The 22,542-nt window shown below is 62.9% G+C and overlaps 1 protein-coding gene across 5 annotated transcripts in view; it reads left to right on the forward strand.

The window, feature by feature from the left end:
* The window catches only part of MICALL2 (MICAL like 2), a 28,240-nt gene extending 6,479 nt beyond the window's left edge, over window positions 1-21,761 (forward strand). For 2 of the 5 annotated variants that reach the window (XM_008018880.3, XM_008018882.3), the window contains exons 2-17: window positions 3,099-3,147; window positions 4,510-4,651; window positions 5,547-5,737; window positions 7,297-7,412; window positions 8,252-9,034; window positions 12,243-12,535; window positions 14,156-14,249; window positions 14,759-14,919; window positions 16,398-16,553; window positions 17,037-17,101; window positions 17,170-17,293; window positions 17,410-17,500; window positions 17,864-17,937; window positions 18,992-19,106; window positions 21,068-21,114; window positions 21,494-21,761. In XM_008018880.3, coding sequence (XP_008017071.3) covers window positions 3,099-3,147; window positions 4,510-4,651; window positions 5,547-5,737; window positions 7,297-7,412; window positions 8,252-9,034; window positions 12,243-12,535; window positions 14,156-14,249; window positions 14,759-14,919; window positions 16,398-16,553; window positions 17,037-17,101; window positions 17,170-17,293; window positions 17,410-17,500; window positions 17,864-17,937; window positions 18,992-19,106; window positions 21,068-21,114; window positions 21,494-21,576 — 2,584 coding nt within the window. In that variant the 3' untranslated portion in view covers window positions 21,577-21,761. Of the gene's footprint in view, window positions 1-3,098; window positions 3,148-4,509; window positions 4,652-5,546; window positions 5,738-7,296; window positions 7,413-8,251; window positions 9,035-12,242; window positions 12,536-14,155; window positions 14,250-14,758; window positions 14,920-16,397; window positions 16,554-17,036; window positions 17,102-17,169; window positions 17,294-17,409; window positions 17,501-17,612; window positions 17,663-17,863; window positions 17,938-18,991; window positions 19,107-21,067; window positions 21,115-21,493 lie in introns of those variants that run through there. The other 3 variants (XM_008018881.3, XM_073012883.1, XM_073012884.1) reach the window with 3 other exon arrangements.
* Window positions 21,762-22,542: the final 781 nt, after the last annotated feature.

Consider the following 22,542-nt stretch of genomic DNA (forward strand, 5'->3'; position numbering starts at 1 on the left):
CTTCGCCCTGTGCCTTCACCTCCTCTTCCCTGTCAGTGTGTATCTGCATCCACCTTTCCCTTTTATGAGGACACCAGTCACGGGGCCAGGGCTCCCCGCTAAGAACGCTGTTTGAATTCTCTGATCTCCAAAGGAGACAAAATGAATTCTCTCACCTCCAGAAAGACCCTGTCTCCAAATGAGGTCGCGTGAGGGGAGTTGGAGGTTAGGGCTCCAGGGCGTCATTTTCTGGGGCGTGCTCCTGGAGACACAAGTGGGGTCTGCACCTGGCGATATCTCGGTGGGCTTGCCAGGCGGTTCTGGTGGCGATTTCTGCCAGCATCGGGCCTCTGAGCTCAGCTGCTCAGGGATCCCGGGGGTGTGAGCTCGGCGAGGCAAGGTGCTTCTGGGGAGGGCCTGGCCGGTGCATTGGGCAGAGTGCGGGAAAAGCTGTTCTGTGCCAGCAGCGTGGAGCCATGGTCTGGAGGCTGGAGGGCTGGCCCTGGGGAAAGAGCTTGGGGCAGGACAGGTCGTGGCTGTGGGACTGGCCAGGGTGGTGCAGCCCAGTTGAAGAGGCCTCAAACGCCCGGGATGCAGCTTGAACCTCATCCTGAGGCCGTGGTACTTGAATTAGCAGCCCAGACCTGTGCACCGTGTGGGCACTGGCTCTGATGTGTCCAGAAGGCCTAGGGTGCCCTGATCTGCCTGGAGCTCTGAGAGCTTGACTGTGGGTCTGGGGGAGAGAAGGCCCTACAGGGAAACCCACTGGACAGAGCCGCTGCCGGCCCCTGGGGTGGACAGAAGCAAATGCAGGAGGTAGACGGCCTCCTCCTCCTCCTGCTTGTTTAGAGAAAAAACAGAACTTGTGACACTGCCCTGCTGGCCGCTGATGACACGGCCCTTCTGGTCATCGGGACATTCTTTCCGGGGACACGGCCGCTTTGGTTGGTGATGCTGGGGAAGGTCTGCAGAACAGCTTGAGCTTTCGAAGGGCTGGGGACGGGAAGAGAGGGAGGGAGAGCCAGCTCCTAAGCTCTGGGGGCTGAGGCTGAGGCCCAGCATGGCTGCAGAGTCCCTGAGCGTAGACAACCACCCACGTGGCCTTGTGTCACACCCCATCTGGGGACAAGCCCAGGCAGACAGAGGCATCGGCCCAGGCCTGAGGAGACGGAAACCCCTTTCCCTGCCACTGAGCCCAGGGAGGGGGCTCCTCGTCATCCGTCCAGCCGGGGAGGAGTCCGCGCCCCCTCTTTTCCTGCATGCAGAAGCTCTGCCTGTGCAGATGGGTGGTTCTGCCGTCTGAAACCTGTTACCTGGGAGGTGGTCCAAGCTGGAAACGGTGGAGGGTTCCCAGGGAGCCTAGCAGAACACTGATGGACGGCAGGGCTGGAGGCGGACGGGGCAGGGGTTTCCTAAGGAGGGAGGTGGGTAACCTGCAGCCCCCATCCCGCTCCTCCCACGCCACCGCATGGCAGCTGCCTGGCCTCAGTTTCCCCATCTGTGAAATGGGTAAAGTGGGCTCACTGTCCAGGCCTCAGAGTGTTCTTACGGGGATCAGGGCCGGGCAAGGGCTGTGCAGGCCGCGTGGCCACAGGGCCCTCAGTCCCCACTTCTCCGTTTGAGACCTGCCCACCCTTCCTGTTTGCTGCAGCCACGGCCATCAGATTCACCACCAGGAGCTGCGGTTGTCTTCTCAGACAGGGAGACTGAGGCCCTGAGACTGAGGCTTGCTGGGGTCAGACATGCAGGCCGGGGTGAGGCAGGACACAGCTTGCAGTCCCAGCTCCCTCTGTGGGGCCGGAAGCTTCTAGAACAGTCCAGTTCACGCTGACGTGGCAGCAGCTGCTGTCCAGGACCCCACAGGCAGCAATGTGGACAGACAGGTCATGATCACTGTATTTTTGTTTTTCCAAGACGGGGTCTCACTGTGTTATCCAGGCTGATCTCAAATTCCTGGGCTCAAGCGATCCTTCTGCCTTGGCCTCCTGCGTAGCCGGGACTACAGGCGTGAGCCACTGCACCCGGCTTCCAAATCACGATTTAACCAGCCCTCCCTTCCGGAAGCCGCGGCCCGTGCTGGGAGCCTGGCGGGTTTTGTCGGAGGGCCTGGGGCTGGGCTGGGGCCTCCTGTGTGGGATCTCGGTATGTTTTCTGCCCAGAGCACCCTCCCAAGGTGCCCATGAGGAGTCCCAGGACCAGCTGGAGGCCACGTGGGGCTGTCCTCTTGGCGTCCCCAGGAGAGCCTTGCTGTCCGGGCTGGCCGGGGACCTCACCTCGGGAACTCCCTGGGACCCTTGCATCCCTGTGGTCTAGTGTGTGAGTTGGGGGTGAGGCTGGGCCCTTGCTGAGCACCCAGGAAGGCCACTTCACCACCCAAAGAGAGAACCGTGTAACCTCCGTGGCCTTGGCGGCTGTCTCCCCGCTGTGTGACCTGGGGCAGGTCCCCGAGCCGCTGTCTCTGTGAGATGCGGTCGTAACCGGTGTCTGCTCCACACGTCGGATGTGAGCCTTAGGTTGGTATTTGTGAAGCGCTGAGAAGGGTACCAAAGGGTGAACAGCAGTGAGCCTTCCGACGACAGAAGTGATGACGGCTGGGGCGAGGCGGATGCGGGGCCCGTCCTGCCCTCGGGGGCAGTGTGGCCGGCCCTCTCTGCGTGTGGCACCGTCCTCTGCCCCGGGACCCTCTCTTGTCCATTCCCTGTGGTCCTCCGGGGACATCGGGCCTCTGCGACCCACCTGGTCACCAAGCATTGTGTTGGGAGGAGCCCCCTCCGAGTTGAGCTGTGCTGGACCACCCTGGGCTGGTGACCTCGCCTCCCAGGCCTGCTTCCTGCCACCTCTGACTGTGCAGGAGCCCTGGTGAGGGGCAGCGTGTCCAGGGCCCAGGAGGTGAAGCTGGGGTCGTCTGATGCCTTACCAGGTCCCAGCAGCATCACTGTAGCCAGAGCAGGGCCGGGAGCCGTGGCCTCTGCCCACCTGTGTTCCTATGCCACCTCATTCCTTCACAGCCCTGCTCCTGGCTTCAGTTTTCCTGTTTGGGCAAGATGGCCTCCGAGGCCCTCCAGCCCCTCCCTTCGTGGACTCTGAGCTGCTTTGGACACCATGTTTTTATTTTCCAGAAACTTCAATGCTCTCAAGAAGGAAAACATTTATGAAAACAATAAACTGGTGAGTGGCCCCCGTACCGGCCCCTTCCTCCTTCCCTGGCCTGGCCTCACAGCAGGCTTAGCTGGCCCGCCAAGTCCCACCCACGTCCGAGGGACCGAGGGACCCCCCCCCCCAGACCCTGCATCTGCCTTGGGAGTCCTGCCTGGGAAGCGGGGGCTCTCTGATCAGCCCTGCAGCGCGTCCTGGGCTGGGTGACCCTAGCGTTCTAGAAATAGCCTCTTATCTTGGCGTCCAGGGCATACTGGTCCCCACTTTTCCTCAGTTGGGGAGCAAGGTGGCAGGAGGTGGCTGGGGACCCTACTTCACTGCAGGGGGCTCAGCCAGTCTGCGCAGGCAGAGCAAGGGTCTGAGGATAGCTGTGGGGGGCTGTGGATGGGTTCTAGTGGGCCAGCTGCCACTCCCTCCGCATAGGACCCGCCTCCCGGCCCTGCCAGGATTCCAGTCCTGCCCTGCCCTCCCCAGCTTCCAGGCCCTTCCCTGTGTGCAGCCTCAGTTTCCCTGCTACAGGATAAGCTCCATGCTCCCTCGTGGGCAGAGGCACCAGCAGACTCACCATCCACCCTGCAGGCATGTCCTGTGCTGTGCCAGGCAGGCCCTGGCCACGTCCCTGCCCCTGGAGCTGGCCTTCAGCCGGGCCAGCGGTCAGCACTGAAGACATGGTCAGACCTGCCCAGCCAGCACAGGGACAGTTTGAATTTAAGCTTTAACTTAATTAAATTGAACTAAAATGACACGTTCACGGTGAAACCTCGTTTCTACTGAAATTACAAAAGTTAGCCGGGCGTGGTGGTGGGCGCCTGTAATCACAGCTATTCAGGATTCTCCTGCTGAGGCAGGAGAATCGCTTGAACCCGGAAGGTGGAGGTTGTAGTGAGGTGAGGCTGTGCTCCAGCCTGGACGACAGAGTGAGACTCTGTCTCCAAAAAAATAATAATAAATAACAATAAATAAATAAACAAGTCCAGTTCCTCAGGTGTGCCGGCCACACTTCCCGTACTCGCAGGAATGGTCCTGGCCACCTGCTCCTGGGGGGAGCTGTTCCAACCAAGACCGGATAAGTCTGGGTTAGGTGGGGCTCGGGATTCTCCTGGTGAGGGGCAGGATCCCCCGAGGTTTCACCCGGGCAGGGCCTCGAGCGCCCACAGGCCTGGCGACCTCAGTCCTGTGCAGATGGCGCCGTGACCCCCACCGCACTGATGGGTAAACTGAGGCTGGGAGGCCACACGGGCGGAGCCCAGCTCCAGCCTCGAACCCACGCCTCTTTGGGCTCCAAGACTGTATCTTTGAGTCGAGGTGAGCTGGGGCCTGGAGGAGGAGGAGGGGGCTCCCAGCTGCCCTGCTGACCCCTCCCACTTCCCACAGGCTTTCTGCGTGGCCGAGGAGCACCTGGGCATTCCGGCCTTGCTGGACGCTGAGGACATGGTGGCCCTGAAGGTGCCTGACCGGCTGAGTATCCTGACCTACGTGTCCCAGTATTACAACTACTTCCACGGCCGCTCCCCCAGTGAGTCCCTGCTGCGCCCGCCAGGCCAGACAGGACCAGGCCTCCACCCCTGGCCCGACTCCCAGGCCTGTGGACCTTTTGGGGTCCATGCCCAGCCCCCCCAAGAATGGCTCCTGGCATGGGCACTGGGGCTGTGCACTGGCTGTGAAGCAGCGAGAGGCCTTGCCGGGTGGCCCCCATCCCAACCCCGGCCCCATGCAAAGCCCTAGGCTGTGTTTTCACCAAGAGGGACGGGGGCCCTCGTCCTGCCGCAGGTGATCCCCAGGCCCTGACGTACACAGGCACCTGCCCAGAGCAGGCTGAGCTGCCCCTGTTGCTTCCCCGAGGTGCAGGTGTACCAGCAGCTCCTGCCGCCCTGCCCCTCGCCGGGCCTGTTTGCCCATCTGGACCCCTGAGCTTCTGTGCCCACGGGGGTGGCTTGGCCGACCAGGGGCAGCTCCTGGGCCTGCCTTCATCTGTCCTGAGTTTGGACCCTATGGAAGCCAGGCTGGCCTGGCAGGGTGGGGCCCCCAGAGAGAACTGGGCAGGGGAGGGACAGGCCCCGCCTTTGTGTGCAGAGCTCAGCTCCCCACCCCCCACCCCCACATTCCTCTTCTAGGGTTTAGAAATCCCCGGAACCATTCTGGGCACAGGGCCTGCCTTGCCTGCTGGAGAAACAGAAAAGTCCCTTTTCCCTGACCCCAGCTGGGGCTCTGAGTGGGGAGGGAAGGAGTGGGGACCTACTCGGGGTTGTGCCAGAAAAATGTGCCCTCAGGGCTCCCTCTCCCCAGCCCTGGGCCCCGAGGTCTCCCCCCGGGCACCAAGGCCTGTGCCGGGCACTGGGACCTCTGGAGGGACCTAGACCTTTTCAGAGCCAGGCCTGGGACCCTCCCAACCCCTGCTTGTTTCCTGCCAGTTGGGGGCATGGCAGGCGTGAAGAGGGCCTCGGAGGACTCTGAGGAGGAGCCGTCTGAGAAGAAGGCTCCAGTCCAGGCAGCCACGCTGCCGTCGCCCACCCCTGCCCGGAAGCCTCCACTATCTCCAGCCCAGACAAACCCTGTGGTCCAGAGGAGGAATGGGGGTACAGAGGGCCCACCCCCCAAGACTGTAAGCTCCCAGCCTGCCCTCCCCCTGGTTCCCCGGGTTTTCCACCTGCAGGTGCAGAGGGGTCTTGTGGGACTACGTGCAGCCCCTAAGCCACGGGACCCAGAGGGGTTGTGGCCCCTAAGCCACGGGACCCGGAGGGGGTGTGGCCCCTAAGCCACGGGACCCAGAGGGGGTGTGGCCTCTAAGCCACGGGACCCGGAGGGGGTGTGGCCTCTAAGCCATGGGACCCAGAAGGGGGTGCGGCCCCTAAGCCATGGGACCTGGAGGAGGGTGCGGCTTCCCCAGTCCAGGACTCAGTCTTAGCAAGAGCCACCGGGACCGGTTCTCCAGGGCTCCATCAAGCCAGGGGTTGTGATCCCACTTTGTACAGATGGGTAAACTGAGCCCCAGGGAGGACACAAAGGTGGGACAGAGCTTGAACCTAGATAGGCCCAGGATGCCTCCCTCCTGGGGAGAGAAGAGTTGCTGGGCTATGCCCTGTACCCAAGAGCAGCTCTGCAGTGAACCCAGGCACCCCCACTTCTCAGAAGTGGAGTTAGGGTAGAAGGTGGTGGGCGAATAGCTGGTGATTGGCACCCCCTGCTACCCCTGGACTGCCACTCCAGGCTCCCAGGATGATGGGAATTGGATGGGATCCATGCCCCTCGATGGGGCAGGAGGCCTGGAATCTGTCTCTTGGCCCCCACCCCCACTGAAGGACCCCTAGCATCAGGCCCCAGCTCCCTCCCCAGGGCTGGGCTAGAGTCCCTGGACTGGGGCTGCTGCCCACCTGGGTGTGACCCCAACCGCAGCCCTGCTGGCACCTCCTCTCCCGGCCAGTTCTCCGTCTATAAGATGGGCTCTTCCAGGCCGGGCGCGGTGGCTCACACCTGTAATGCCAGCACTTTGGGAGGCTGAGATGGGCGGATCACGAGGTCAGGAGATCGAGACCATCCTGGCTAACTCGGTGAAACCCTGTCTCTACTAAAAAATACAAAAAATTAGCCAGGCGTGGCGGCGGGCCCCTGTAGTCCCAGCTACTCAGGAGGCTGAGGCAGGAGAATGGCAGGAACTCGGGAGGCAGAGCTTGCAGTGAGCTGAGATTGTGCCACTGCACTCCAGCCTGGGCGACAGAGTGAGACTCCGTCTCAAAAAAAAAAAAAAAAAAGAAAAGAAAAGGGCTCTTCTTGGCCGGGCGCGGTGGCTCAAGCCTGTAATCCCAGCACTTTGGGAGGCCGAGACGGGTGGATCACGAGGTCAGGAGATCGAGACCATCCTGGCTAACAAGGTGAAACCCCGTCTCTACTAAAAATACAAAAAACTAGCCGGGTGAGTTGGCGGGCGCCTGTAATCCCAGCTACTCAGGAGGCTGAGGCAGGAGAATGGCGTAAACCCGGGAGGCAGAGCTTGCAGTGAGCTGAGATCCGGCCACTACACTCCAGCCTGGGCGACAGAGCCAGACTCCGTCTCAAAAAAAAAAAAAAAAAAAAGAAAAGGGCTCTTCTGGCCGCCTGTAGGCTGCCGCCAGGAGGGAGGGCTGGGTGGACGGCCGCTTTGAGAGGTGCTGGCATCCTCCCCAGGGCCAGGTGTCAGTGGGCAGCTCGGTCAGCAGCATCTGCGGGATCTGCGGTAAGCACGTGCACCTGGTACAGCGGCACCTGGCCGATGGGAGACTCTACCACCGCAGCTGCTTCAGGTGGGGCCGCTGTCCACCCGCATGCCTGAGTGTGCACCTCCCCTCCCAGAACCCTCCCACAGCTCCCACTGCCTCCCACCCAGCCGCATCCTCCTCCTCCTCCTCCTCTTCCTCCCCCTCCTCCTCCCCCTTCCCTCTCCTCCCCCTTTTCCCTCCTCTTTCTCTTCTTCCTCCTCCCCTTCCTCCCCCGCTTCCTCTTCACTCTTCTCTCCTTACTGCTCTCCTTCCTCACCCTCTTCCCCACCCCGGGCTCTGTTGCTGAGAGCCCAAGATGCTCTGCTGTTCCCAGACACCCAGGGCCTGAGGCCCCTCACGAAGCCCCAGTATCCTCCAGTGCCCCTGTCGAGATACCCTCTCGAGTGTCCTTCCACACACACTGCCTCGGTCTCCCTCCTGTGCCTCAGCCCATCCCACTGGGGTGTTTTACTCAGTGGCCATCCCCAGCCCCTCCCTGCCACCAGATGGGGGCTCTTAAGGACGAGCTGTTCCCCCCCTTCTGTCCCCAGCTCTGCAAGGCTGGGGTGGGTCAGTCCCCCCAGTTCCATCCCCCAGTCTGTGGGGCCAGGGTGGGTGGGCCCCGAAGCGGGGCCTGGGGTGACCTGTGGGTGCGTGTCTGCTGACATGCGTGAGCACTCTCTGGGGTCTGTACCCCAAACAAGGTTTTTGGTGGGGTCTGTGACTCAAGTGGTTAGGAACCCTGAGAAGAGGCATTTGTTGAATGAATCGGCGACCTTGCGAGTGGACACTGGAGTCCGCCATGCCTGCTGTGGGAGCACATGGTGAATGCGTGGCGGGGCGGGCGGTGCTGAGCTGGGGCTCCTGTGCCTTTCCTTCCCCAGGTGCAAGCAGTGCTCCTGCACGCTGCACTCGGGGGCCTACAGGGCCACCGGAGAGCCGGGCGCCTTCGTCTGCACCAGTCACCTCCCTACGACTACCTCTGCAAGCCCCAAGTTGCCCGGTCTGGTCCCCCAACGGCCAGGGTCCATGGCTGTGAATTCCAGGACCCCCTGTTCCCCGCAGAAGGCCCAGGAGGCGAACAAGCCCAAGGCCAGACCGTCGGCCTGGGAGCCTGCTGCGGGCAACTCGCCTGCCAGGGCTTCCGTTCCAACCGCACCCAACCCTCCAGCCACCAGCGCTGCGTCCATCCGTGTGAGGAGCCCAGCCAGGCCCTCTGAGAGCCGCCTGGCCCCCACTCCCCTGGAGGGGAAAGTCCGCCCTCGTGTGACCAACAGCTCCCCGATGGGCTGGTCTTCAGCTGCGCAGCGCACAGCAGCGGCCGCCTCCCATCCCGCTGTGCCCCCGAGTGCCCCAGACCCTCGCCCGGCCACACCCCAGGGCGGGGGAGCCCCCCGAGTGGCAGCTCCTCAAACTACGCTCAGTTCAAGCTCCACGTCTGCACCCACCGTGGACCCCCCAGCCTGGACCCCATCTGCCTCCAGGACCCAGCAGGCCCGGAATAAGTTTTTCCAAACATCAGCGGTGCCCCCCGGCACCAGCCCTGCTGGCAGGGGTCCCGCGTCGTCACTTGCTCCTTCCAGGGACAGCAGCAAGGAGCAGGCACGGGACTTCCTCAGGCAGGCCCTCTCGGCACTGGAAGAGGCTGGCGCTCCGACGCCTGGCAGGTGAGTGGCGTGGGGGGTGCGGCCTCTATGCACCAGGTGAGTGGCGTGGGGGGTGCGGCCTCTACGCACCAGCCAGAGGGCCCCCGGGCCGCCAGAGGGCTTGGGGACACTGCCCCTCCCTGGCTGTGTGACCCTGGGGACTGCACCTCCCCTGCCTGTTTCTTCCTCTGGGGAATGGGGAGGAGGAGCCAGGGTGGCAGTGCCTGTGGTCAGGGTGGTGGGAGCTGGGTCCTTACGGAAAACCTGGTGTCTACCTGTGTTCAAGGGCGTCATGGGTGAGGAGGCGCTGCCCCTCCAGGGCTCACGGTGCCGCACTCCCTTGGAACCCAAGGGCCCTACACCCATTTCACAGATGCGGGGACAGGTTGCAAGCAGGACCCACACTGGCTGGGCTGAGCGTCACCTTGTCTGAGTCCAGCCGGGCCCTGACCTTCCATGCCTGGGCCCCGCGCCTGCCCGTGCCTGGACCCTGGGCAGATGACATGGACGGGTAGAAGGGGGCGCTGCGTCAGTTTCCAAAGACCCCCTCCCTGGGCGGCTTATGCAGCAGAAATCCACTCCCTCACAGCTCCGCAGGCCGGAAGTCCGACCTCGAGGCGTGGGAAGGGCCGCGCACCCTCCAGGGCACTAGGGGTGGACCTGTCCTTGTCTCTTCCAGCTCCCAACGGCTCTGAGCGTTCTTGGCTTGTGGCCGCCTCCCTCCAGTCTCTGCCTCCGTCTCCACGTGGCCTTCTCTCTGTCTGTCTTCTCCTCTTCTGTCTGTCCTAAGGACACTGGTCGTTGGACTAGGGTCCACCCTAACCCAGCGTGGGTGCATCTTAACATGATTACAGCTGCCAAGATGGTTTACAGATAAGGTCACACTCTGAGCTTCCCAGGGGACGTGAATTTTAGGGGTCACCGTTCAACCAAGTACAGTCACTGAGCGAGTGAGGACGCTTGTCGTGGTCTGGCTGGCAACGCCGTTTGCTGCCCCGTATTGTGCGGTGCAGGCCTCCCCTGCTCAGGACTGCCTCCTGCCCCCCCGCACTGGGCAGCAGGGCGTGCCCAGAGCCTCCAGGGTGGCCACAGGCAGGAGAAGAGCGAGTTCACTCTGCTCCTCTTGGCACTGGCGGGTGTCCAGGGCATCCTAGGGACTGAGGATGAGTGTGGGGGGCTCCAGGGTGGTGGGGCGGGGGGCACGTGTGGCCGGGGAGGAGCCCAGCTCCTCTGGGGAAGCCGGTCTGGTCACCCCTGAGCCCGGTGTTGGAGGAAAGGGGGGAGGGAACCTGGTTGTCAAGGGGGGGTGGGGACATGGAGGCACTGGCTCGGGATTGGGGAGGCACCTGCTGCCCCCACCTCAGCTCTGGCAGCCTCACTCCCGGCATGTGCCCGAGGGAAAGCAGGAGGGCACGGAGGCCTGGTGTCTGGCCCTGTGTCTGTGTGTCTGGCCGGGCCGGAGAGACTGTGTCACATAGGACTGAACCTGGCAGCCCAGGCCGGCCCAGGCTCTGACAAAGCCTCAGGTGCTTCCAGCCTGGGTGTGTGGTGTGTTTCGGGGGTGGATGTTTTAATCTCAGCCAACACTGGATTTCACGGGAAAGTAGAATCAGCCACCGCATATGCTCATGCCAGAAACAGGTGTCTGTGGCCCGTCCCTTGCCAGGGTGGTCCATCCTGCTGCCAGAGGCTGGGCATTGGAAGCAAACGGCAGGGAGGCAGAGGGGTGGCCTGGCGCAATGGTCAGGGTGGCGGAGGGTGGCCTGGGGTGATGGTGGGAGGCGGAGGGTGGCCGGGGGTGATGGTGGGAGGTGGAGGGTGGCCTGGGGTGATGGTGGGAGGTGGAGGGTGGCCTGGGGTGATGGTGGGAGGTGGAGGGTGGCCGGGGGTGATGGTGGGAGGCGGAGGGTGGCCTGGGGTGATGGTGGGAGGTGGAGGGTGGCCGGGGGTGATGGTGGGAGGCGGAGGGTGGCCTGGGGTGATGGTGGGAGGTGGAGGGTGGCCTGGGGTGATGGTGGGAGGTGGAGGGTGGCCTGGGGTGATGGTGGGAGGTGGAGGGTGGCCTGGGGTGATGGTGGGAGGCGGAGGGTGGCCTGGGGTGATGGTGGGACTCCATCCGGAGGGTGGCCTGGGGTGATGGTGGGAGGCGGAGGGTGGCCTGGGGTGATGGTGGGAGGCGGAGGGTGGCCGGGGGTGATGGTGGGAGGCGGAGGGTGGCCTGGGGTGATGGTGGGAGGCGGAGGGTGGCCTGGGGTGATGGTGGGAGGTGGAGGGTGGCCGGGGGTGATGGTGGGAGGTGGAGGGTGGCCGGGGGTGATGGTGGGAGGTGGAGGGTGGCCGGGGGTGATGGTGGGAGGTGGAGGGTGGCCTGGGGTGATGGTGGGAGGTGGAGGGTGGCCTGGGGTGATGGTGGGAGGTGGAGGGTGGCCTGGGGTGATGGTGGGAGGTGGAGGGTGGCCGGGGGTGATGGTGGGAGGTGGAGGGTGGCCGGGGGTGATGGTGGGAGGTGGAGGGTGGCCTGGGGTGATGGTGGGAGGTGGAGGGTGGCCTGGGGTGATGGTGGGAGGCGGAGGGTGGCCTGGGGTGATGGTGGGAGGCGGAGGGTGGCCTGGGGTGATGGTGGGAGGTGGAGGGTGGCCTGGGGTGATGGTGGGAGGCGGAGGGTGGCCTGGGATGATGGTGGGAGGCGGAGGGTGGCCTGGGGCGATGGTGGGAGGTGGAGGGTGGCCTGGGGTGATGGTGGGACTCCATCCGGAGGGTGGCCTGGGGTGATGGTGGGAGGCGGAGGGTGGCCTGGGGTGATGGTGGGAGGCGGAGGGTGGCCTGGGGTGATGGTGGGAGGCGGAGGGTGGCCGGGGGTGATGGTGGGAGGCGGAGGGTGGCCTGGGGTGATGGTGGGAGGCGGAGGGTGGCCTGGGGTGATGGTGGGAGGCGGAGGGTGGCCTGGGGTGATGGTGGGAGGTGGAGGGTGGCCTGGGGTGATGGTGGGAGGTGGAGGGTGGCCTGGGGTGATGGTGGGAGGCGGAGGGTGGCCTGGGGTGATGGTGGGAGGCGGAGGGTGGCCTGGGGTGATGGTGGGAGGCGGAGGGTGGCCTGGGGTGATAGTGGGACTCCATCCGGAGGGTGGGCATTGGGAGCAAGCTGCTGGGGAGGCAGAGGGGCAGCCTCGGGTAATGGTGGGAGGGCGCCTGGATCCAGCTGTGCCTGATACATGCTCTTTTACTTACAGGCCCTCCCCAGCCACTGCCCCCGTTCCCAGTTCTCAGCCCAAAACTGAAACACCACAAGCAAGTCCCTTAGCCAAGCCGTTACAGCCCACGTCTCCCCAGGCCCTTGGCCTCCCTTCAAGGACGGACCCGCCAGCCCCCCTGAGCACGAGCAGCACCTCTCAGGCATCCGTGTCGCCCCCGGCAGGCAGGAGGAGCTTGGCCGAACCCTCGGGGATCGGCAGGGTGGGTGCTGGCTCCAGACCGAAGCCAGAGGCGCCGACAGCAAAGGGTAAAAGCACCACCTTAACGCAGGGTGAGCAAGGGGCTGGGACGCAGGAGGCCACGGGAGCCTGCGGCTCTGGGACTCTCCCCTGGCCGCACTCTGCAGCACGTGCCGTTTCACCATCAGCCCCTCCCGCCTTCCTCTCCATCTCCGTCTCCGTCTCTGTCCTCCGTGACACCTGCTCACAGCCTCCTGGGGTCCTGGCGCTCTCTCTTTGCGGTGGCTGCAAACGTCCTCAGGGCTATGCTGTCCGCCGGCGCTGTTGCCCAGCCTACCCCACCCCATCCGCACCTCCTCCTGATGCCTGCAGCCCGTCCCTGCAGCGTCCCACTCAGCTCAGTCTGGCAGTGACACCTGGCGGCTCACAGTGGCCTGGCTTTGCCGTGGTTGGGCCTCCTGTTCTCTCGTGGTGTTTTGCGGTTCCTGCCTGTTGCTTTGTTTGACGACGTTGCATTGTTGCTGTGGCACTGTGTCGCCACGTACTGGAGATGGCGCCCTGTGCCCCATACCTCCCAGTGGTGTCCCAGTGACAGCACCCTGTGCCCCTTCCGCCCCCCAGGTTGTGTCCAGGTGACAGTGCCCTATGCCCCGTCTCCCCCCGCTGGTGTCCTGGTGACAGCACCCTGTGCCCTGTCTGCCCCCCGGCTGGTGTCCTGATGACGGCACCCTGTGCCCCGTCCCCCACTCCCCCCGCTGGTGTCCCAGTGATGGTGCCCTGTGCCTTGTCCCCCCAGTGGTGTTCTGGTGACGATGCCCTGTGTCCTGAGGGCTCTGGTGCCTCCTGGGCTGGGAGCTCTTCCTGGGGGCTCCCTGGACCACACAGTCCTATTTTATGGGCTCACATGTTTTTGGGAACAGGGAGCTAGGTTTTTTTCTAGGCACCTGAGGGTAACCCACCAGGGGTTAGCCCCCTGCGTGGACATGGCCAGTTTGGGCAGGATGTGGGTGTAGGGCTTGTGAGGCCAGCCCTGTGCCAGCCGGGAGGCCCAGGGCACGGGGATGGCCAGGCTACCCAGCGAGCTGTCAGCTGTGCCGGGACAGACCCCAGGCTCCCGGCAGTCCTGCTTTGATGCATGGCTCTGTCTCCCCACCTGGGGGCAGCCGAGGTCCCCCTCCCCACTTTACCATGGGAAACTGGCCGTCCCTGCCATCTGGGGGTGCCTAGAAAAAAGCTAGAGGATCCCGCGGCTTTATCGAGCTGGGCTGAGAACACACTGGGCTGCAAAGGGTTTTTCCAGATCCTTCCCTTCAACTGAGTTCTCATGGTTAAAGCCACGCCCTGAGCCCTGCTGAACAGGACCCAGGAGCCAAGAAAGCCTGCAGACGGGCAGCCACGGCTCAGGTGTTCCCCTTGCACAGGCGGACAGAGGATCAGAGTCCACGGGGCTCACCCTGCCATGTCCCCACCCATTTGGCAGAAGGGGAAGTTGAGGCCCAGAGGCAGGGAGAGACTCCCCCAGGGACACAGCACGGGAGACCCAGCTGGGAGCCCCTTCCCCTGACTCCCTGCGTGGTGCTCTGGATGCCCACAGGCCAGCTGGCTGTGGGGGTGTCTGAGGGTGGAGTGGCTGTGGGAAGATGGCAGGGGGAGGCACAGCCCTCCCTGCAGACACTCCCTCCTTATACCCAGACCCCTTGCCTCCCACCCAGACAGGAGCGCCAGCCCCCAGGAAGGCCAGGAGGATGGGCCGGCAGGATGGAGAGCGAATCTGAAGCCTGTGGACAGGAGAAGCCCAGCTGAGAGGTTAGGGATGGGCGGGGCTGGCCCAGGGCCTGGTACACCATAGGTGCTTAATAAATGCAGTGAGTATGTGATCGACCGATTGACACGGCCATCCAGGGATGGACGCACCTCCCTGTGAGTAGCAGAGGCCAAGTCACCCCACCTGAGGGACAGGGGGGCCGCTCTCCCTGGTTTGGGGGCAGTGTTGCTGTGTGTCTCACCTGGGCACGGCAGCCCCCGTGTGGGTTCACGCACCACGCCTGCAGCTGGGGTGGAGTCTCTCCGTGTGTGGGTCCCGTGGGGGCCCAGAGCTCACGCCTGGAGTCTGGTTCACACCACAGCAGGTAGTGGTGCACACACCTGTGTCTGTGGGAGGGTCCCAGCAGGTGTAGTCGGTGGGCTGGGAGGTGGTATTTGCTCAGAAGGCCACCTGCTCCCTCGAGCTGCTCTACACATGGCCTGGGAGCCCCTCCAGGTGGGCCAGGCCTGGGGCTGGTAGCTCGGGTTCCGACCTCGTGCCTTCTGCCCAGGACTCTGAAGCCCAAGGAACCACGGGCCCTGGCAGAGCTGAGGGCGGGGGAGGCCCCCGGGAAGGTCTCAGGCAGCTTTTCGGGGAGTGTCCACATCACCCTGACCCCCATGAGACCTGAGAGGACGCCACACCCAGCCAGCCCAGGACCCAGCCTCCCAGGTACTGCTGGACGGGACCCAGGGGCCCCCAGGTGCCTAGCTGGCCATCCCCCTTGGTGCGGCCCCGGGACTGGACCTGTAGTGCCACCTCCTGGGGTGTGTGGGGAGGGGCTGTAGTCAGCCAGAGGGGCTGGTGGTCCTGGGCAGGCTTGTGTGCATGTGTGTGCAGCTGTGTTCGTGTGATGCATGTGTCCGTGTGTGCACCTGTGTTGATGTGTGTGATGCATGTGTGCATGTGTGATGATGTGCATGTCTGTTCATGTGTGTGATGCATGTGTGTTCGTGTGTGCGCCCGTGTTCATGTGTGTGATGCATGTGTGTTTGTGTGTGCGCCCGTGTTCATGTGTGTGATGCATGTGTGTTCGTGTGTGCGCCCGTGTTCATGTGTGATGCATGTGTGTGTGATGATGTGCATGTCTGTTCATGTGTGTGATGCATGTGTGTTCGTGTGTGCGCCCGTGTTCATGTGTGTGATGCATGTGTGTTCGTGTGTGCACCCGTGTTCATGTGTGTGATGCATGTGTGCATGTGTGATGATGTGCATGCCTGTTCATGTGTGTGATGCATGTGTGTTCGTGTGTGCGCCCGTGTTCATGTGTGTGATGCATGTGTGTTCGTGTGTGCGCCCGTGTTCATGTGTGTGATGCATGTGTGTTCGTGTGTGTGCCCGTGTTCATGTGTGTGATGCATGTGTGTTCGTGTGCGCCCGTGTTCATGTGTGTGATGCATGTGTGTTTGTGTGTGCGCCCGTGTTCATGTGTGTGATGCATGTGTGTTTGTGTGTGCGCCCGTGTTCATGTGTGTGATGCATGTGTGTTTGTGTGTGCGCCCGTGTTCATGTGTGTGATGCATGTGTTTGTGTGTGCGCCCGTGTTCATGTGTGTGATGCATGTGTGTTCGTGTGTGCACCCGTGTTCATGTGTGTGATGCATGTGTGTGTGTGCGCCCGTGTTCATGTGTGTGATGCATGTGTGTTTGTGTGTGCGCCCGTGTTCATGTGTGTGATGCATGTGTGTTTGTGTGTGCGCCCGTGTTCATGTGTGTGATGCATGTGTGTTCGTGTGTGCGCCCGTGTTCATGTGTGTGATGCATGTGTGTTTGTGTGTGCGCCCGTGTTCATGTGTGATGCATGTGTGTTTGTGTGTGCGCCCGTGTTCATGTGTGATGCATGTGTGTGCACACATCTCTCTGTGTATTCCCAGCACTCACAGGTGCCCTAGATCCATATCCAGCTCTCGTGCCACTTCCTGTGTGACCCTGAGCAGCCAGCATGCCCCTGGGTTAGCCCCCTGGGGAGACATGGCTAAGGTTGGGCAGGACGTGGTGATGGCCTTGTGATGCCAACCCTGTGCCAGTCAGGAGGCCCAGGGCACAGGGATGACTGGGCTACCCAGCAAGCTGTTGGCTGTGCCGGGACAGACCCCAGGCTCCCAGTGGCCCTGCTCTGACACGTGGCTCTGTCTCCCGACCTGGGGGCAGCCAGGTCCCCCTCCCCACCCCGCCGCAGGAGACTGGCCATCCCTGCCAGCCTTGACATTTCTGACAACTGGCTTCGTCCGGAGCCCCCTGAACAGGAAGCCCAAGCGCAGAGCTGGAAGGAGGAGGAGAAGAAACCTCACCTTCAGGGCAAACCAGGTCAGCCCCAGAGACGCTACTGCTGTTTGGAGTGTAGGTGAAGGGAGCTTTCCTCTGAGGAGGTAATGCCTGCTGGGGCTTTGGAGGATGTATAGGAGCTCACAGGGCCTAGAATGGAAGGATAGCCTGGAGGAAGGACCCAGCCCTGTGTCCCAGGCCCTCCCTTGTGAATAGAGACCCCAGCTGTCTCAGGGCACCTTGACACAGACTCCTGATCATGGAGTGTCTGCTCCTGGCAGCCTGAGGGACTGGGCTGGGTGGGTGTTGCTGACCCGGAGGAAGGCAGGGTGCAGGGTGGGGCTGGGCCTGGAGGCCACTCAGATGTTGGTGGGGCTGGGGCAGGGCAGCCCAGTGGGCGTGCGGGTCATTAGGGAGGCAGGGCTGAGGCCAGCTGTGCTGAGGTCAGGACCCTTCCAAGCTGTGTCCTGGTCGCGTAGGGCCTGGTGGCCGAGGCCCCGGAGGCTCACCCTGCCCCTTTTCCAGGGAGACCCTTGTCCCCGGCCAATGTCCCTGCTCCACCTGGCGAGACGGTGACCTCCCCAGTCAGGGTGAGTAGCGGTGGGGAGCCGGGCAGGGGCCCAGCCCTCCGACATCCTCACCGCCCCTCCATCCCCAGCTGCACCCCGACTACCTCTGCCCGGAGGAGATACAGAGGCGGCTGCAGGACATCGAGAGGCGGCTGGATGCCCTGGAGCTCCGCGGCGTGGAGCTGGAGAAGCGGCTGCGGGCAGCCGAGGGAGGTGAGCGCCTCGACCTGGTCCTGGGCCAGCCCGACTCCCACAGACACCCTCAGTCCTGGGGCTAGGGGCCGTGAACCCTGGTGGGCCCCCCTGCCCCAGCTGGCTCCTCTCCCCAGATGATGCTGAGGATGGCCTCATGGTGGACTGGTTCTGGCTTATTCACAAGAAGCAGCTTCTGCTGAGACAGGAGTCAGAGCTGATGTACAAGTGAGAGCCCAGCCGCGTGCCCCTCCTCGAAGGCCAGGACCTCGTTGCTGTCTGGGCGGGCCAGGCCGGGGACAGGAGCGCAGAGTCAGGCCTCAGATGCGTGTCTCTGCAGCAGGTCCAGGCCCATGGTGCTGTCTGGGCGGGCCAGGCGGGGGACGGGTGGTAAGTCAGGCATCAGACGCGTGTCTGTGTGGCAGGTCCAGGCCCTTGTGCAGGCTGGGTGGGCCAGGTGGGGGACAGTAGCAGCAGAGTCAGGCCTCAGACGCGTGTCTGTGCGGCAGGTCCAGGCCCTCATTGCGGGCTGGGCAGGCCAGGCAGGGGACGGGGCGGCAGTCAGACCTCAGACGCATGTCTGTGCGGCAGGTCCAAGGACCAGCGTCTGGAGGAGCAGCAGCTGGACATCGAGGGCGAACTGCGCCGGCTCATGGCCAAGCCCGGTGCGTCCCCCGTGCGCCAGCCAAAAGCCAAGGGGCCCCACCCCAGCCAGGGATGCCGCGGAGCCCAGAGTGCCTGGGGGCCGTGGTGAGACCTTCCCTGGAGCCAGGCGGGCCTGCGTTCGAGTTTCAGCTCTCCCACCTCCTGGCTGTGTGTCCTCAGCCAAGGCACTTAACCTTGCTGTGCTTGGGTTTCAGCCCTTGCACAGTGAGAATGCTCGCAGTACCCACCTCACATGGCTGTTGTGAGGATTAAACACATCAATTCACTTAAGATATTCAGTGTAGCAACAGTCAGGGTGAGCCGTGGGCATCTGTCTTGTGATGCCCGGTGCCCTGGCTGAGGGCGCAGGCTGTGGCCATCCGCCTCTGTCCTTTCCTTGCTGTGTGGCGGGGACAACAATGCCCTGGGCCTCAGTGTCCGTATCTCTGTAGCGGGTGGTGTTTCTGCGAGATGACGGGGAAGGGTCCCAACACTCGGGCTCTGACATGGCGGTTCCTTTCTTCACTCACTCATTCACTCATTCATTCACTCATTCACTCACTCACTGATTCATTCACTCATTCATTCACTCATTCACTCATTCATTCATTCACTCACTCATCTGTTCATTCACTCCTTCACTCATTCACTCATTCACTCATACACTCATTCATCATTCACTCATTCATTCACTTATTCACTCACTCGTTCACTCATTCACTAACTCATTCACTCACTCACTCATTCACTCACTCATTCACTCACTTGCTCACTCATTCACTCATTCACTCACTCGCTCACTCATTCACTCACTCATTCACTCACTCATTCACTCATTCACTCATTCATGCACTCATGCACTCACTCATTCACTCATACACATTCACTCATACACTCATTCATTCATTCACTCATTCATTCACTCATTCATTCTGCTCCGGGTGTCCCCAAGACCACACCTTCCTCCTCCAAAAGAGGAGCCTGGCACTTGGGTGGCAGGGACATTGTGTCCTGTGGGGTCATGGCAGTGGCAGCGGGGCGGGGGGGCTCCTACTGACAGAGCCGTCCCCGCAGAGGCTCTGAAGTCCCCACAGGAGCGGCAGCGGGAGCAGGAGCTGCTGGAGCGGTACGTGGACACCGTGAATGACCGCAGTGATATCGTGGACTCACTGGACGAGGACCGGCTCCGGTGAGGGTCAGGCGCCAGGGTCCCCTCCCAGCCAGGCCAGGACTGGTCACCTGGTCCATGCTCCCAGCCCTCGGGGTCAGCCGGCCCTGTAGAACTTTCTGTCCAGGCGGTTATCGTCTGTGCTGACTGGTACAGCAGCCAGGGGCCACATGTGGCCATTGGGAACTTTTCAAAGTCTTTTTTTTTTTTTTTTTGACATGGACTTTTGCTCTGTCCCCCAGGCTGGAGTGTAGTGGTGCGATCTTGACTTACTGCAACCTCCACCTTCCAGGTTCGAATGATTCTCTTGCCTCGGCTTCTCAAGTAGCTGGGATTATAGGCCCACACCACCATGCCCGGCTAATTTTTTTTGTTTTTGGTTTTTTGAGACGGAGTTTTGCTCCTGTTGCCCTGGCTGGAGTGTAGTGGTGTGATCTCGGCTCAGCGCAACCTCTGTCTGCCGAGTTCAAGCGATTCTCCTGCCTCCGCCTCCCGAGTAGCTGGGGTGATAGGCTCGCACCACCATGCCCAGTTAATTTTTTGTATGGTTTTCACCATGTTGGCCAGGCTGGTCTCGAACTCCTGACCTCAGGTGATCTGCCTGCCTTGGCCTCCCAAAGTGCTGGAATTACAGGCGTGAGCCACTGTAACTGGCCATAAAGTCTTAGATTTTTTTTTTTTTTTTTTGAGAGGAGTCTCACTCTTTTGCCCAGGCTGGAGTGCAGGGCGCAATCTCAGCTAACTGCAAGCTCTGCCTCCCAGGTTCACGCCATTCTCCTGCCTCAGCCTCTCGAGTAGCTGGGACTACAAGCGCCCACCACCTCACCCGGCTAATTTTTTTGTATTTTTAGTAGAGACGGGGTTTCACCGTGCTAGCCAGGATGGTCTCGATCTCCTGACCTCGTGATCCGCCCGCCTCAGTCTCCCAAAGTGCTGGGATTACAGGCATGCGCCACCGCGCCCGGCCACAGTCTTAGTTTTTAACTTGAACTTCCAAGGCCACGTGCGTCTCCTGGCTCTTGCACGGACTGTGTGACTGTCCCCGACAGCTTTCCTATCTCATCTCATGAGGGGTCCAGCACATGGCACGCAGGGTCAGCAGCTGAAGTCCACCTCTGTGAGACCCTCTGGGAGCAGGAAGGGGCCTTAGCATGAGTTGGCCTGGGCCTCCTGTCCAGGTCACCTGTGTGGTCGGCCGAGGCCTCCTGTACCAGGTCACCTGTGTGGTCGGCCCGGGCCTCCTGTCCAGGTCACTGATGTGGTCGGCCCGGGCCTCCCGTCCAGGTCACTGATGTGGTCGGCCCGGGCCTCCCGTCCAGGTCACCTGTGTGGTCGGCCCGGGCCTCCCGTCCAGGTCACCTGTGTGGTCGGCCGAGGCCTCCTGTCCAGGTCACTGATGTGGTCGGCCCGGGCCTCCTGTACCAGGTCACTGATGTGGTCGGCCCGGGCCTCCTGTCCAGGTCCCTGGTGTGGTCGGCCCGGGCCTCCTGTCCAGGTCCCTGGTGTGGTCGGCCCGGGCCTCCTGTCCAGGTCCCTGGTGTGGTCGACCCAGGCCCTCCTGTCCAGGTCCCTGGTGTGGTCGGCCCGGGCCTTCTGTCCGGGTCCCTGGTGTGGTCGGCCCAGGCCCTCCTGTCCAGGTCCCTGGTGTGGTCAGCCCGGGCCCTCCTGTACCAGGTCACCTGTGTGGTTGGCCAAGGCCTCCTGTCCAGGTCCCTGGTGTGGTCAGCCCGGGCCTTCTGTTGAGGTCACTGTTGAGGGGTTGGCCCTGCAGAGGACAGGGACCTGGCATTGTTGGGAGCAAGGTCTCGACGTGAGGCCTGTCAGCAGGAAGGGGCAGGTGGCGGGGTCCAGGTGGGGCTCAGGGCTGGGGTACGGCTGCTGGAGACTCACTGGGGTGAGGCTGGCTGGAGACTGTCCGGTGGCCCCTCCAGAGCACATTGCTATTGCTGTTGTCACTCATGGCCACCCTGGTCCCGTTTCAGGGAACAAGAGGAGGATCAGATGCTGCGGGACATGATTGAGAAGCTGGGTGACTGGGCCGGGGATGTTGGGGGCTGGGCTGGCTGGCTGGGTGGGCCGGGCCTCCAGCTGGGGGTGGGGGGCAGGTGTCGGGGCCCCCCTCAGCCTTGGTGACAGGACAGGCAGGTTCACCCTGAGGGTGAGAGCTCCCTCCCGCCACTAAGAGAGCCAGGGGCGGCTGGTGACCGTGTGGTCATGGTGGGGACCAGCCCTCAGGGCGCCCAGTCGGGGCAGGTTCTCACATGGGAGGGCACAGGGCTTCCTGCGGGCTCGGGGGCCCAGGGCGGACTGTGGCCAGTGGAAGGGAAGGATGTTTCTAGCAGGGGGGACTTGTGTGGGCTGCGGCCATGTGGCGATGAGCGTGACCTCACTGTCCACCTGCGCCCTAGGCCTCCAGAGGAAGAAGTCCAAGTTCCGCTTGTCCAAGATCTGGTCACCAAAAAGCAAAGGCAAAAGCAGCACCTCCCAGTAGCGGCCAGTGGGGCCGTGGGCTCGGCCCGGACCCAGCATTCGGACTTGGACTCAGGGCCGTGGGCTCGGCCCGGACCCGGCATTCGGACTTGGACTCAGGAAGGGCCTCGTGTCCCTACAAGGGGCATGTGGACAGCAGGGACCTGCGCTACCGTCTGTGGCCTCAATAAAGAAACGGACCACACGGCCCCGGCCTCCTGCCCATCCTTGTGTTTGCCTCGGTGTTCCTGGGCGGCCGTGCACCTGCCCGGGGTCTCGGCTGCCTCCCAGTTCTGCCTGCAGCACGGACGTGCTCTGTGGCCTCGGGCAGGAGCTGACTGTCTCAGGGCCTGGCCCTCGAAGGTGGACCCTCTAACAGTTTCCTGGCACAGATGAGCTGGTGGGAGCCTCAGAGGAGGCGTGAGTGCAGACTGGAGCCTGGGAACTCTTAGGTGCTGGGGTCGCCACGTATCCGTGGCCTGAGAGGTGTGACCTCAGTCTCCCAGGACTGGGGCCTGAGATGGGGGATTGTGAGTGGTGGCCCCTGGTCAGGGAGACTTCCTGGTGGCCGGGGCAGGACGTGGTGCGCCCCATCCTTTCTGACTCCCACTGAGTGGATGTCATGGGAGGAGCCTTGAGTCAGGAGTGCAGCTTCCCTGCAAGCCTCAGTCTCCCCATCTGTCGGGGAGGGGCCGGCTTCAGCTGCTTGTCACTGCGCTATTTCAGCTGCTGTGGGAGCCTCTGCAGCGGCCCTGGGGAGCCCTCAGCCGTGGCAAAGCACCAGTGCTCTCCACCTGGTGGCTGGTGGGGTCGAGACCCCCATGGGTCCCAGCAGGGCCAGAGCAGGTTCAGAGCCTGGAGCCCCTGCCGTGTGCACATGGGCCCTGGGGAGCTTGTGCTGGGCAGGCCTCTGGCGTTCCGTGGCCTTCACTGTCTGTGCCTTTGAGGGTCTCAGGTCTCCTGGAACGTGAGCTGGGTGTGGGGCATG

This window comes from Chlorocebus sabaeus, chromosome 28, assembly GCF_047675955.1.
Source record: "Chlorocebus sabaeus isolate Y175 chromosome 28, mChlSab1.0.hap1, whole genome shotgun sequence".
In the NCBI taxonomy this organism is placed as follows: Eukaryota; Metazoa; Chordata; class Mammalia; order Primates; family Cercopithecidae; genus Chlorocebus; species Chlorocebus sabaeus.